This window comes from Odocoileus virginianus, chromosome 1 (genome assembly GCF_023699985.2).
Source record: "Odocoileus virginianus isolate 20LAN1187 ecotype Illinois chromosome 1, Ovbor_1.2, whole genome shotgun sequence".
Lineage (NCBI taxonomy): Eukaryota > Metazoa > Chordata > Mammalia > Artiodactyla > Cervidae > Odocoileus > Odocoileus virginianus.
In genome coordinates this window covers 67,013,438-67,028,575 of record NC_069674.1, presented here as the reverse complement: position 1 = coordinate 67,028,575, position 15,138 = coordinate 67,013,438, and the positions used below count along the sequence as shown (strand labels likewise).

At 35.7% G+C, this 15,138-nt stretch overlaps 1 protein-coding gene across 1 annotated transcript in view; it reads right to left on the bottom strand.

The window, feature by feature from the left end:
• Positions 1 to 15,138, bottom strand: part of COG5 (component of oligomeric golgi complex 5) — a 268,380-nt gene that overhangs the window by 56,780 nt on the left and 196,462 nt on the right. The window contains 3 exon segments of the mRNA XM_070469136.1: positions 2,307 to 2,406; positions 4,319 to 4,480; positions 11,685 to 11,889. Of these exon segments, the coding sequence (XP_070325237.1) occupies positions 2,307 to 2,406; positions 4,319 to 4,480; positions 11,685 to 11,889 (467 nt within the window).

Here is a 15,138-nt window from a genome sequence, read left to right as displayed (position 1 = left end):
GGACAGCAAGAAGATCCAACCAGTCCATCCTAAAGGAAACCAGTCTTGAATATTCATTGGAAGGATTGATGCTGAAGCTGAAACTCCAATACTCTGGCCACCTGATGCGAAGAACTGACTCATTTTGAAAAGACCGTGATACTGGGAATGATTGAAGGTGGGAGCAAAAGGGAATGACAGAGGATGAGATAGTTGGACAGCATTCACTGACTCAATGGACATGAGTTTGAGTAAGCTCTGGGAATTGGTGATGGACAGGGAAGCCTGGCGTTCTGTGGTTCATTGGGGTTGCAAAGAGTCAGACACAATTGAATGACTGAACTGATACTGAAATAAATAAAAACATAAAGGAGTGGCAGAAATAATATTATTATCAGCCAAAAAACAAGAGATGAACATTAAAATGTTACTTGTCAATGCTCAATAGCATTAAAAAAAAATAAAACAAATGATGCTCTTTGTACTATTAAGTAATACTTAAGCTTTCTTTAAAAACTAAAATGAAAGTAGAAAAGTAAAACTACTTAAAAAAAAACAGAAAAAATTAACTTAAAAAATTTTAATTCAGTGACTTTCTCCTACCCTTAATTTAGCACTTTAGGATGGTAGGCCTGAGTAACTTAGGATCATACACAATCTGGCCAAAAACATCAACTCAATCAAAAGTTGTTGATATATTTTAATTTGTTAAAAGTTTTTTGTCATTACTGCCTTAACTGAAGTCACATGTTCCATTTACTACTGCTCTTGCCTGACATGGAAAAGTGAAATATTTTCCATGTATATGTTGGCTGTTCCTCATGTTATCTTCAGCTGGGATCATCTCATGAGGTTATTTTTTTTTTCTGACACTTTCAGTAATTACCTTGAATTCTATTGGGTAATACTGAATTTCATTTATAATAATAAACCATATTTTTTAAAGTAATAAACATCATAATAAAGCTTTTATAGCAAAGACTGAGAGAAAAATTAATGATCTAATTACCTACAAAGAGCTTCCATTGTCTGTGGGGCCAGTTCTCAATAAACAATGTTTTGGTTGCAAGAATAACTGAATAGAAGACAACATCATATTAACATGCAAACATAATAGGGCCAACCCACTGGAACTGAAAGTAGGAAGCCTCAGGATATGACTGTTACCACCAAGGATCATTTTATGCAAATTCCTTCAGTTCAATCTGTTACCAACCAACTCTAAAAATTATACCAGAACCAAATGAACCACTTAGATACAGATAAAACTGGATTACAGTTGATCCCTGAACACCAAGGGTTTGAACTGCAATGGCATACCGACATGCAGATTTTGTTCAACAGTAAATACTACGGTACTTAATAAATACTAAATACTAAGTACTAGTAAATAGTAAATACTACACAATCCATAGTTGGTTGACTCCACTGAAGTAACAGGGATGATAAGGAGGAACAATGAAAATGTTATAAATTATACGTGGATTTTTTTTATTGCAGGGAGTATAGGTGCCCCAAACCCTCAAGCTGTTCAAAGGTCAACTGTACTTCATTTTACCATGTTTCAATTGGAGCAGTAAGGGAAGCCACACAAAAAAACACGGTTGGTGATCCCTACAATGACAGTAGAGATATCACATTTTGGCAAATTCTCTAAAATTCTTCCGTCAATGACAGTTAAAGATATACTAAAGTCTTATTCCTTGGATTTCAATTAGCATACATACCTACTAGCTAAATATGTGTAGTTAACTTTAAAACATTAATGTAGAGAATTAAGATTATGATTCAGTCACGTAGTTATTATTTTAAATATGTGCAATCATCTGTCTCAAATAGAGTAATTTTAGAGTTAAACTTTCACAGTCTAGAAACTTTAGAAAATAAATCAATATTTTTCTTTTACAGTTTAAGCACTTAACATCCTCCAATCATTTTCTAATGGTTCAACTTAATTTCACACTAGGTAACAGTACATAAATGATACCTGGAGTGAGTGATCACAGGAGAGGAAATTTGACCAATTTGAAATAATTATTAATATACTTAAAAGTATACATAATTTAACTCATAAAGTGGCACATAAATTTCTTAAAAAGTCTTACAAAATCTGCCTGCATTCTGTAAGTGTAGCAATGATAGGAGGGCCATTTTTTGATAGATGTAATACTTTTTTCTGATTTAAATTCATAAGAAAGTTTCAAATTTTCACTTTAAAATTTTACAGTAAATTACTATTCAGTCAATTCAATATTTATAGTCAAGTACTGTGTAATTAGTTATCTGAAAAAAAATCATGAAGGTTTACAGAAGTTATTATCACTTACCAGCTGCTCTGATTTTACCCCATACAACTGGATGGTCTTTGCCACATTTTTTGATACAGCTAATGTGAGGTTTGAATCAACAGCAGCTACGTTTAGTTCACTGAAGAAAACAAAAACGGCTTTACCATTACAGTTTATCAACAAAGACAAGTATATGAACTTAAACCCACTAAACAACAAGGTGATTCTTTTTATAGATTTCCCTGGTTGCCTCCAAGAATTGATCGGATTATTTCATTTTCCCCTAAATTCAGCATTAGGAAAAAGTGCCCTGAGATGGTTTGGTTAAAGAACAGTTTCTCATTAATAAAAGCATGTCATGTGTGGGTTCAGGCTGTGATTAAGAAGAGTAAATTGTGTACAGATTTTTCAAGTAGCACTTTTGTTCATACTGATAAGTACAATTAGAGACACTGCATATCACAGATATCTGCAAGGAAATGACAGCTCTTGAATGGAAATGATGACCTTGGAAGGACACAGGCTAAAAATATAAATTACACGATATATCAAGATACTAAGTTTCTGTAGAAATTATGCCAATTCATGTTATTTTGATAGTGTAGCTTTTTTTATATCAAAAGCACAACAAGGATTTAAGTGGAAATTTAAAAAATTTAGACTCCTAAAGTATTTCTTTGCCATGCTTATTTTCAATTTTTTACACTGGATTATTTGGAACACTTCAGCTGACTGCTCCAAAAAAAGTAATTATAAAGAGCATGTAAAGTATACCAGCAGTTTAAAATGGCATGAAAATGCATATACAAGTAGAAAGCAAGAAAAGTAATTATTGTCTCTGAAGTAGCGGAAAGAATCTTGGTATTTCCCAGATTCCCTTTATGAAGAAAGCAAAAGACTTTAACATTAGTGCTTACTATGTGCATCAAAAATGCCCCTTCATTTAACAGTGAGACATAATCTTATTAACCCTGGTATTCACATTCTATTGAACAGTGGCATAAGTATGTTTTTTCAAGTCCCACCTTACAACTGATCAGTGTGATCAAGTTGCACAGGGGAAAAGGAGTTACTTCTTTAATATTTCCATAAAGGTCAGAGATCAAGCTGAATTCATGACTGGTTTGATCACTACTATACTAAACAAATAATGGAGACAAAATCAGGGTTTAACAATCCAGAGTCAGGCTTTTGAAAGTCAAAGTAACTCTAGAGAGATTTGGATCAAGATTCTGGGCTATCTCAACACTGTACACATAGATGTGCTTCTGCAGATTATACCTGTGGCTTTCTAGTCTTACTCTCACATGCCTCAGAATCATTATCTGATGTATAATCTAAAAGAATTTAGACTTCTATACCCTGGTCCTATATGACCTAACAACTATTTTCACTCATAAAATGTTCACCTATAAATGTAGACTTACTGTTATGACAACTTATATACTATGACAGGAACCGAGAGTCTCAATTGCAGACTGGGTCACCTGGGTGACCATAAAATGTCTAAAGACAACAGTATAACTACATTGTCTGCAAGCATTCAGGTGGCACCTCTGCTAGGATATCTTCCCTTTTAGGAGTTTTAAAAGCTGTCACATTCAACTTAGAAAGCTTAAAATAGCAAACACAAGTAGACTAATCAGGATTATGATACTTGTACACCATGATGTACTTTCTGGATTTAAGATTAAAAAAAAAATTACTCTCCACGCTTTAGCTTCTCAACCTGTAAAATCATTTTTATATTTACTGTCCTATGTAATACCAGAAATTTACTATGGCATAAAGAATTAGGTTGGTTTATTCTGCATCCTTGACAAGATAAAGAATAATTATAACTGACTATTTTTAGACTGTATTTAAATGGTTTTATTAATTGGAATCTCAAGTACTTAGGACACGTGCACTCATTCACTGCAAAACTCTTGATTTAATTGCTGGACTAATTACTTGAACAACTAAAGATAAACTTAAAATGTACTGCCATCAGACATCACTAACAAATGTGGTGGGTATTTTATGGCAAGCCATTATATAAAAACACATACCTTGCTATAGTTTTAATGATACCTTCAAGTTCATCAGCAGAAGGAGGATTACGACCACCAGGGGGAAAAACCAAGTTGATAGGATCGAAGAGTCGAGATAATGATTTTGATAGATACGCAGCCTCGAAGGGTTGTAGTGAGTCTTTCAAAGCCTTTTCTGGACTGTGGGGACAAAGTTTATTAAAAAATGAACTTAAATTATACAAGTGTTTAACTTAAATTAAACACTATGGTATCAGGTTGTAAATACCTTTCTTAACAATATATCCTCCATAAGACTCAAGAAAAAGGGAGATATATATATATATATATATATATATATACACATTATGACTGATTCACACTGTTGTAAAATAGAAACCAACACAACATTGTAAATTATCCTCCAATTAAAAATAAAAATAAATTAGAAACACATCTCCTCTAAAGAAGGTAACTTTATATGGACAAAAGAAAATTTGTTTTAAAAATGTATAAAAAAATGTATAAATACATTTATATACATTTGATAGTTAAAAGTTTATTCACAATTAAACATTTTAATTTACACATAATTCCTGGGTATAAATGTAAAATAATATGCCCCAGTACCTACTGTAGCAAGTTTGTCACTTGAAACTATGAGTAACACTGTAAAATCTTGTTAATTCTAATGGGGCCATGTCTTCACTTAGCATGTTTCTACACAACATACAAGAGAGGCAAGTCTGCAAAGACTAGCTCCCACCAGTTCGACCCTTTTCACACATAGATGCACTCTCATAAGCTCAGCATCTGAGAGGGAAGTATACAAATATAGGTTTTTATCAGCCTTCTGATACCAAAACTGATAGTAAGAAGAATGAGGATAAAATAAAAAGTGTCTGTATAAGTCCCACAAAATCACGAAAATCTCCCAACTGGAGTTCTTACTTTTATATATTCTTCACAAACTAAAATTTAATCTACTAAACACTTCTTTCTCCCCCAGACCTCCAATGTTTTTAGTTATTTTTGTTGATTTTCATTTAGTTGTTCAATTATTGGACCATATATTTTTACCTCTGAAAATCATCAAATGTCTATAACCATATAATTAACTCTGTGTATTCTCATATCACCCCTGACTATGATCCTTCTACTAATCTTTCCATTATCTTAAAAAACACACACACACACAAATCTCCCTAAATTCATCTTAAATGTTCATCTTGAAAACATCTGACCTGCTCCTTTGGTATCAGAAACTTGGCTTTCTCCTTTTCCACCCTTGTTGGTCAAATGACAAGACCTAGAGGTCAGAACGCTCTTGGCTCCTACATCATAATTCCACAGTTATCTCTCAACACTTTCTCATTCATTTTAAGTATTTCAGTCAACACATAGTTCCTGAGAATCCTATGTACCAGCCCCTGTTAAGTGCTATGAAGTAAGAGATGAAATGGGCTTTACAGCCCAGTGAAGAAATGTGCAGGTGGAGTGCTAACTATAATAATTTTTATAATAGATGATGAAAGAGCTCAGTAGGAACAGGGAAGAACTAGTGCCTAAATCTGTCTGAGTCAATCCTCTACTGAGGTCCACACCAGCTATTTAAACGTCTTCCCTAATTCTGCTCTGATTATTTACTGCCCTTAAGAAGCCTCTTCCTTCTTCCACAGAAATTTCAGCACTAAATTATAAGTACTGACATTTTTCCTGTTCTCCAAGGATTCGCCCAGAAGGTCCTACAGTTTCACTCCAGAAACAAAGCTGCCAGGCCTAGGTGGCTATCTGCCAGCAGCGGATCTGTGAGTGGCCGCACAGGAGCAGCAGCTCTCTGCTCTGTGTTTGAGAGGCTGGCTGAGAGGGAGAGCAAGGCCAAGGCCTGCGGCTGCTGCAGGAAACCAACCCACTGGCACAGAGATGTGACAGAAGAACAATGTGACAGGGTCCAGCCTCAGGTGGAAGCAGAAGCCGAGCCTCACCCTAGCCCTGCTACCAAGGCAGCCTGCCTCCCCTGCTCCATACCCTATTCCAACCTGTTAGTTTTGGAAAAACTGAAGAACTAGGCATGGGGGGTGTAGGATCCTTGGTGATTATGTCAAAACAGACAGCTTTTCTAAAACTTATCCTGTGCCTGCATGCGTGCTAAATCACTTCAGTTGTGTCAGACTCTTTGTGACCCTATGGACTGTAGCCCACCAGGCTCCCCTGTCCAATGGATTCTCCGGGCAAGAACACTGGAGTAGGCTGCCACTCCCTTCTCCAGGGGAATCATCCCGATCCAGGGATCAAACCCGTGTCTCCTGCATTTCAGGATTCTTAACCACTGAGCCACCCGAGAAGCCTGTCCTGTACTAGACGTCTACTTTTATTTTAGCTTTGTTACAAAGTTTCCATATTGGGAGTCATCATTTTGAACTGCTCCACCTCTAAGGTCTCCAAGCTTGAAGACAACTTTCCATACCTCCACTTGCCCCTACCCGCTTCCCTCCTACAGATTCTCTTTAATGTGTACAATTTGCCAGGTACTTCCTGGAAGTGAGGAATGCAGCAATGAAGCTACAAAAAATGTCCTGCCCTCTTAAAGAGACGACACACAAAAGAAGAAATAAAACTTTTAAATGACTTAACTGTGGAATATAGCGAAGAGTAATAAATTCTAAGAGAAGAAGGAAGCAAAGAAGCCAGACAGCAGTTTTTATCCAACTTTAGACAGAGTGAGGCAAGGCAAGGCTTCCTGGGAAGATATGAGGAAAAAGGAGGGAGCAAGTTACACAGATTTCCAGAGTAGGCACTTTTACGAGGAGAGAAGTACAAAGGCCCTGAGAAGGGACTTATACCTGGCTGAGATTGCCAAAGAGTGAGAGGAGCAGAGCACTTAAGTGACAGGAGAACAGTACAAAATGAGGTCTAAGAGCAAATAGATGGAACAAAACATGCTGGGTTTTGTATATCAATAAAAGTGCTAGATTTTACTCAAAAGAAAGTGCTCTTTGACTGACTGTGATCAGTGCTGTGAAATCCTTTCCTGTGCTCATCCTCCATCAGCCCAGCATTTCAAGGTGCTCTCACGAGCATCCTGATTTTTCTAATTTACCTTCCTTTCAAAACTGTAAGAAATATCTCATTTAGATGGTCTCTGTACCTGCTGCTAAGCTGCCCAAGCATTCCAGAGAAAAAGGAAATTGTTTCTATTGAACACTGATACAAACCCCTTGATTTCAAGAGACCTGAAGCTCAAGGTATTAAAACCCTTCTTTGCAGTCCTTCAACTTCTACAGCGGACCATTTGTTTCTACACGAAGACCAAAACTACTGCAATAATCCTTATCAACTTGATACCAGCTTTTCTTTTTCCTTTGTAATTTCATTTACATCTGATTTTCTTCTTATCCCAGAGAAAAAGTAGCTTTATTTCTTTGTTGATATCAAAACCCCTCAGATGAATTGAACCTACCTCCTCCTTTCCTATTCTTTTTTAGAAAACTGTTTTATCAAGATTTACATTCAATTCAACCATTTAAAGTGTATAATTTGAAGGTTTTCAGTATATTCATGGGTATGCACCACCATCACCATGCTCAAACCTAGAACATTTTTATCATCTTCAAAAGAAACCTCATACCCTTCAGCTTTAAAACCTTTACCCTCCTCACCCCATTGCTAGCTCTATGCAACCACCAATAGGCTTTATATCTCTAGCGACGTGCTGTTCTTGATTTTCATATGGATAGGATCATACAGTATATGCATTTGTATCTGGCCTTTTTCACTTAGCATAACTTTTTCAAAGTTCAGGCATGCTGTAACAAGTGTTAGTCCTTCACTCCTTTTTATGGCTGAATAGTATTCCACTGTGTGGATATATCACATTTGGTTATCCATTTGTCTGCTGGTGGACATATGGCTTGTTTCTATCTTTTGGTAACTATGAATACTGCTATAAACATTCATTAAAAATTGTGTGTGAACATACTTTAAAAAATTCACTTTATGTGCCTTGTTTTTATTGTGATAATATACATAACACATGAGTATTATGCACAATAAGGAAGCACCCACATATTGATCTCATTTGTCTGACACCTGGCTTCAGCTCACTGGCAGCTGAGAGCAGCATGAGGAATGCTGCAGTGCTGTTCTTCTTAGGCAGAAAGCCCTCTGGTTGGGCATGGTGGGAGAGGGAGCCCTTGGTTCTTGGCTGCCCCAATTTGGAGTGGACATTGTGCCTTGCTGAGCTGGGAAGAGGAAGGAAGGAAACAACTGTCTTGGTTTTAGTATCACAGACTCTAATGAAATTCTTTCTACCAAATTTTAACTTTTTTGCATTGATGATTTTTCACTTACTGTTTGCTTTTAAAATCATTTCCAGAGGCATTGAGTTGTTTGGTTTTTGTTGTAATAGTTTTCACCAGATTCATTGGGGATGGATCAGCAGAGTGGGGAGTGCTGTCATCCCAGAAGTCAATCTCCTCCCATTCTGCCTTTCATCAATTCTAATAATGCTCTTGTATCCACCATTCCACACTTAGGCCTTGAACCACCTTTTTTTGCTATAGCAAGAGGTCAATTCTCAGTCCTAAGCTTCTTCAGCTTTTCAACAGCATGTGACACAGTTAACCATTCTTCCTCTGACTTAAATGAACTCATTCCTTAGAGTTCCACACAACTGTGAGTTGTCCTCCTATCTTACCTTTTTTTTTCTGTCTCAGTCCTGCAGGCTGCCAATCCTCCAATAAAGTTATAAATGCTGGAGTGCATATGTTGGGCCAAAGTTTCCTTTTCTCTTTACGTATATCTTCCCTATAGAATCTCCTGCAGACTCATGATTTTTAAAGATCTGCATAGTGATGATTCTCAAATATGCATTTCTAGTCCTGATTCACAGTCAACTACCTTTTCAAAAAGTCTATAACATCTCCATTTGCATCTTTGATTCAACAGTTTCAAAAGAAAAACGTTTAACACTACTTCATGAGACAATGGCTTCCAATCTTTGGTCTCCTCCCAACCTTTGGTCTCCTCCCAACCTGTCCACACATATCCTTGATTCTTCTTTTCCTCTCAAATCCAATTCTACTAGCAAGTATATCTCAAATCAATCTAACCAGTTCTCACCACTTCATCCACTCATCTTGTTTTAGGCCATTGTTATTTCTTGTCTGGATAAACAAAATAGCTTCCATTTCCCACTTCTCTTTCCCTGTGGTGATGCTTTCCCTAGTTGTCCACATTGAAGCCCTAGTGTTAATTTTAAAGCATTTATCAGTTCGTATCATTCCTCTGTTTAAAAGCAATGGTTTCTACTGTTTTGAATAAACTCCAAATCCCATACCATAATGAATAAAGTCTTACATGATCTTACACTTTCCTCCCTCTTTGAGCCAATTTCATACCCACCCCCTCCCTCTTTCACTGTGTTCCAGCTTTCTATTCCTCAACATCTCCATCTTAGTTTTCTCAAAGACTCTACATCTGCTGTTCTCTCCGCCTGCAGAAATCTTACTCCAAATTTTCCACGGCGGACTTCTTACCGAGGTCTTGAGTCAAAGTTATCTTCTCATAGAGGTCTTTCCTCACCACCTTATATAAGGTGCTCTATCATGTTGTCTTGTCTTTTTTTTTGGTGGGGGGGCGGGGGTGGGGGCGTGAGGGAGCATGGTTGTAGGACCTTAGTTCCCCAACCAGGGATTATAGCCAGGCTCCAGCAGTGAAAGCACGGAGTCATAACAACTGGACCATCAGGGAATTCCCTTGTTTTATTTTCTTCATAATAAGAACAGCTCTCAAATTCAGCATGAATACTTAAAAGACGAAGAATGCTAACCTGGTTATTTGTGCCTTGATTCTACTCAGATTCTTCCAAGATCTTGATCATTACCTGTTGCTTTCTCCACTGGCTACTTCTATCTATCTATCTATCTTCTATCTTCTATCTCTCAGTTTTCCCTCTATAATAAAAAACAACAAAAAAACCTTCCTTTGGCTCAGCTACCATGGTCAAATTTATGTTTGACTCTTTGCCTCACTCCTCAAAAGAATATGTAAAACATAATTGTTCCTTACTATTCTCATTATTTTTTGGTTTCTTAGGGTACAGGTCACAGCTCCTCTTCCACATCAACTACTTTACTGAAGTTAGTCTCCAAAATGTTACAATGACAACACACTAGTCAAAATAAAAGGTTTTTTTCATTCTGATTTTTTTCTCTACATTGAATTTACTGTCTTTCCTCTACCCCCATGAGTAACATATGCTCATTTTAAATAAAAGCAGGAATACAAAATAAAAACTCTACCTATTGGAGACAAAGCATTACTACTTTTTGCTATGTATGTTTCCAGAGTTTTTCAGTATAAGCATATGAATTTAAAAATAAAACTAAGCCAGGAATAGAATGGTACTATATATTTTACTTCATATACTTAAAAAAAAAAAAAACAAAAAACTTTAACATACTGGACTGGCCAAAAAGCATGTTCTGGTTTACTTCATGTTTAATGTTAAAGAGTAACTGAAGAGAACAAAGTCCCTTCTATCACTTCAGCCTACTCTTATGCCACTTACTCTACCAGTCAAAACTTATACAATCTGTATTTTACCAGTCAGAACTTCTTACTACAGTGGATACAATTCAACTATAAGTATTCAGGAAAAAAAAAAGTTGAAACAAACATTAAAAAAGCACTCATAAATCTATGATTTTTCTTACAAGGTAGGTAATAAGAATCTGAGTCAATCTCATCACAATAAATGATTCAAGTGTTTACAGGAAGTGTGCAAACCAATCAACTGATTTGGTACTTACAGAGAAATATGAAAACAGTACTTCTTCTCAATTTAGGAGGAAAGCTGGCAGGTTTAAACTTATCGAGTTGGTACACTGTTTTCCAATGTGGCTTATAAATATCACTACATATACTATACTTCATGACTCATCTAAGAGACTTTCAGGTTCAATTTCGACAGCACTTAGTTCTTGCCCACCAGACTGAGAACCTATCCCAGCATAAGGTTTGTTTCCACTATAGTTCCTGAACATACCAGTTCCTTTTGCATCACATTTATGCCAGTGGCCTATCAATAATGATGCTGTATAATTACAGATACAGTATCAACTGAAGGACACTGGCTACACATGCTCATCTCTCAGCTTCTATTCACCGTACTTGGTGATATCCTTTACGACAGATTCTCAGTAGGAATCAGGCTGCTCAACGAAGGAGAAAAGTTCAACTCCTTAAGTTTAAAGTGTTGTGAAATCTTTTAAGGTAAATAAATAAATAATAATCATTAAAAATATTGAGAAAGATAAACATTTCCCAAATGTTTAACTTGTAATAAAAATAAAGGAAAAAATCCTTAACATGCCAACAAACAGATTTGATTACACAAACATACTCATAATCTGGCTTTTTTGGTATGAATACATCTTGTGTATCATCTTCTATGTGTTGTAAGTCAGCATAGAGGTCTGCAGTTCCACTTGAATTAAAATTTCCTTGAATATTTTGGCTGTATTGTTGAAGACGCTTCCATAAGTCATTATAAAGCCGCAATAATTTTGGGTATTCTCCTTCAAATGCCTGTTTCAAAAACATAGAAGCTGCCAAGCAAAACAAGAAAATGGATTAGATAAATGATAAAACAATAAAATATAGCAAATAAAGTTTCTTTTGTACATGAAAACGGTGCTACAAATAGCCTATACCACAGGACAAAACAAAGGTGTGTTTTAGTAAGGCTTTTCAAAATAATGCCGGTAACAGCAATTTTCCTCCCAGACTATTTACTGCATTTGATATATGTACCATATGTTGGGTTGGCCACAAAGTTCCTTTGGTTTTTGAAACTTAATCTATAAGGAAACAACACATTGATGAATAAAGTTGAAGACTTTAATTTTTTCTTTCAAAAACGGATAAAATATATAGAAAATCAGGAAGCATAAAAAAACCCGACCACCACCCATGATTTACTTAAATTGACATTTATAGAATACTTCATCCAAAACAGCAAAGTAGCCACTGTTTTCAAGTACACATGAAATATTTACCAAAAATGACAACTGTTGATGCCATGAAATCATCTGAATACATTTGAAAGGTTTCAAATCATACAAAGTATGAAAACCAAAATAGTTTTAGATAAGAAATCATAACAGAAAGACATATTTAAATGATCCTGGATAAAAATCCAAAAGTAGAATTGTTATATCAGTTCTATATTTAATTTTCTGAGAAACCGCCATACCGTTCTTAATAGTGACTGCATCAGTTTATTATATTCCCACTAAGAAGGTACAAAGGGTTCCCTTTTCACTACAATCTCACCAGCACTTATTATTTCTTTTCTTTTTAATACTAGTCATTCTAACAGGTGTGAGATGATATCTAACTGTGTTTTTTATCGGCATTTTGCTGATGATTAGTTATGCTAAGCATCTTTTCATATGCTGTTGGCCCTCTATATGTTGTCTATAGAAAAATGTCTACTTAGATCCTATCCATTTTGTTTTACTGGATACTTTGTTTTTTTGCTACTGAGTTTTATAAGTTCTATATATATTTTGGATATTAACCCTTTATCAGGTATGTAATTTTCAAATATTCCTCCCATTTAGTAGGCTGTCCTCTCATTTTGTTGATGGTTTCCTTTGATGTATAGAGGTTTTTTGTTTGATATAGTCCCACTTGTTTTTCTTTTGTTGCCTTTGCTTTTGAAGTCAAATTTAAAAAATCATAATGAAATATGACTATATACCTGTTAGACTGGCTAAAATTACAAAAATCAGATGTTGGTGAGTACAGAGATACTAAAGCTCTTATATACTGTTGGTAGAAAAGAAAAACTTATCATTTTGCAAAAAAGTCTGGCATTTTCTTAAACTGTTAAAGATATACCTACCATATGGTCAAACCATTCCTCTTCTACATGTTTATCCAACAGAAATAAAAATATATGTCCATATAAAGATTTATATATGAACACTCAAAGCACCTTGATTTGTAATAGCCAAAAACTGGAAACAACCCAAATTGTCCATCCACAAGTGAATGCATGTACAAACTGTAGTATACTTGCACAACGGAATACCACACAGAAGTACACATTACAATATGGATGATTCTAAATACAATCATGCTGCATGAAAGGCAAACAAGAATCCATAATATATGCTCTATCATCCAATCTGTACACAGTTCCAGGAAAAGTAAACTAGCTCAAAGTGACAAAAAGCTTGTCAGAATTTGCCTGGGAAAGGAGAAAGGAGACGGCAGGGAGAGGAATTATAAAAGGGTACATGGAAACTTCTGCTGATGACAAGTATATTCACTGATCTTCACTGCTGTGATGCTTTCATGGTGTGCATATATATCAAAACCTAACAAAACTGTGCATATTAATTATGTTCAGGTTATTGTATACCAATTATACTCTAGTAAAAAAAAAACGGTTCAAAAAAAATCTCAGCGAGGACTTCTTTCAAATCCCTCCTCCCCAGTGAAGATGCCACTCACCATGGCCCTGAGTGTTCCCACATATGCTTGCAGGGTATGTCAACAAGGAGAGGCCCTAGTTGCTCTTTATCCAGGCCATTTATCTGTAGTAAGGAGCCTTGAAAGATGAAGTAACTTCATCAGCACACAAACAGCAGGCTTGCTTACTGCTTACAGCAAAATTGGCAGATTCTCCCAGCTTAAGGGAGACAAACTCACGGCATACTTACCACTGAACTGCGTCTCCCTGTGAGACCTGGAGGTGTGGGAAGCCAACAAACAAAGAGGCCAATGCTCACGCAGCTTGGTATGCTGTGAGTAATAAAGTCCTTCTGCTCTGACCCAGGAGTCTCACGTCTTCTGACAATATCCAGAGCACTTTGGCAGGCTACCCTTTCTAAGTAGGGTAAATATCTCAGATCTTTCACAGTTCTTGAGCTCCTCAAAGCTAAATCATATTCCTTTCATTACAGGAATGTGCTTTTTGCCTTCCCATTTACCACAATGTCCAATTTTATTTATGTAACGTATGTTTCCCATACTGGACTATAAACTCGATGAGAAAAGGACAACACTTGTTTTCTTCAATGCATATGTGGTACTCAACACAGTGCTTGACATAGTAGAAATTAAGTTAGTATCTCTTAATGACAGAATAAATTAAGTTTTGCTTTTCAATGGACAGTATGCTGACTTTGACAGAAATCTTATCTATGCGGAACAATCCACTGTTGAGGGTTTCAGAAAGACAAACTTTGACTATATTATCTCAGTAAATGTGTTTGACTCATCGATTCTAAGTTACTTAAATACATTTAAAGTTTACAAATAAATAGTGTGTGGTAATTCCTGAAGTTAAATTCTACTTTACTTTCTTTTATAAGTAGGTTTAAAATATTCACATCAATTACCTATAAACTTGATTACAATAAATTATCTATTTGATAAATGTCTGTAGAACTTAACTGCATATCTTAATAATCTAACAAATCATTTACAGATAGAAAATGACAGGTTACTAATTCCCAGTTACTAAGTAATTCATTACTCAGATCATGCCTTCATATGAGCAATTGAGCAATATTGCTCAATTCTTTTTGAGCAATAACTAGTGACTCCAACATAGACACTAACATGGAGAGGAAACTCATCTTTATTTCAGTACCTTGTTTTATGAAGATTTCTTCATAGCAATGAACACTCTAAGAAATTATTTATTAGTTTGTGTTGACTGTCTATGTTCCCTCTTCAGAATGCAAGTTTAATGAGACAAGGATGCTATTTGATTTGTCTCTGTATTTCCTTTACCTAGAATAACACCAGGCATTGAATTACTGAATGAACAAACTGAAAAA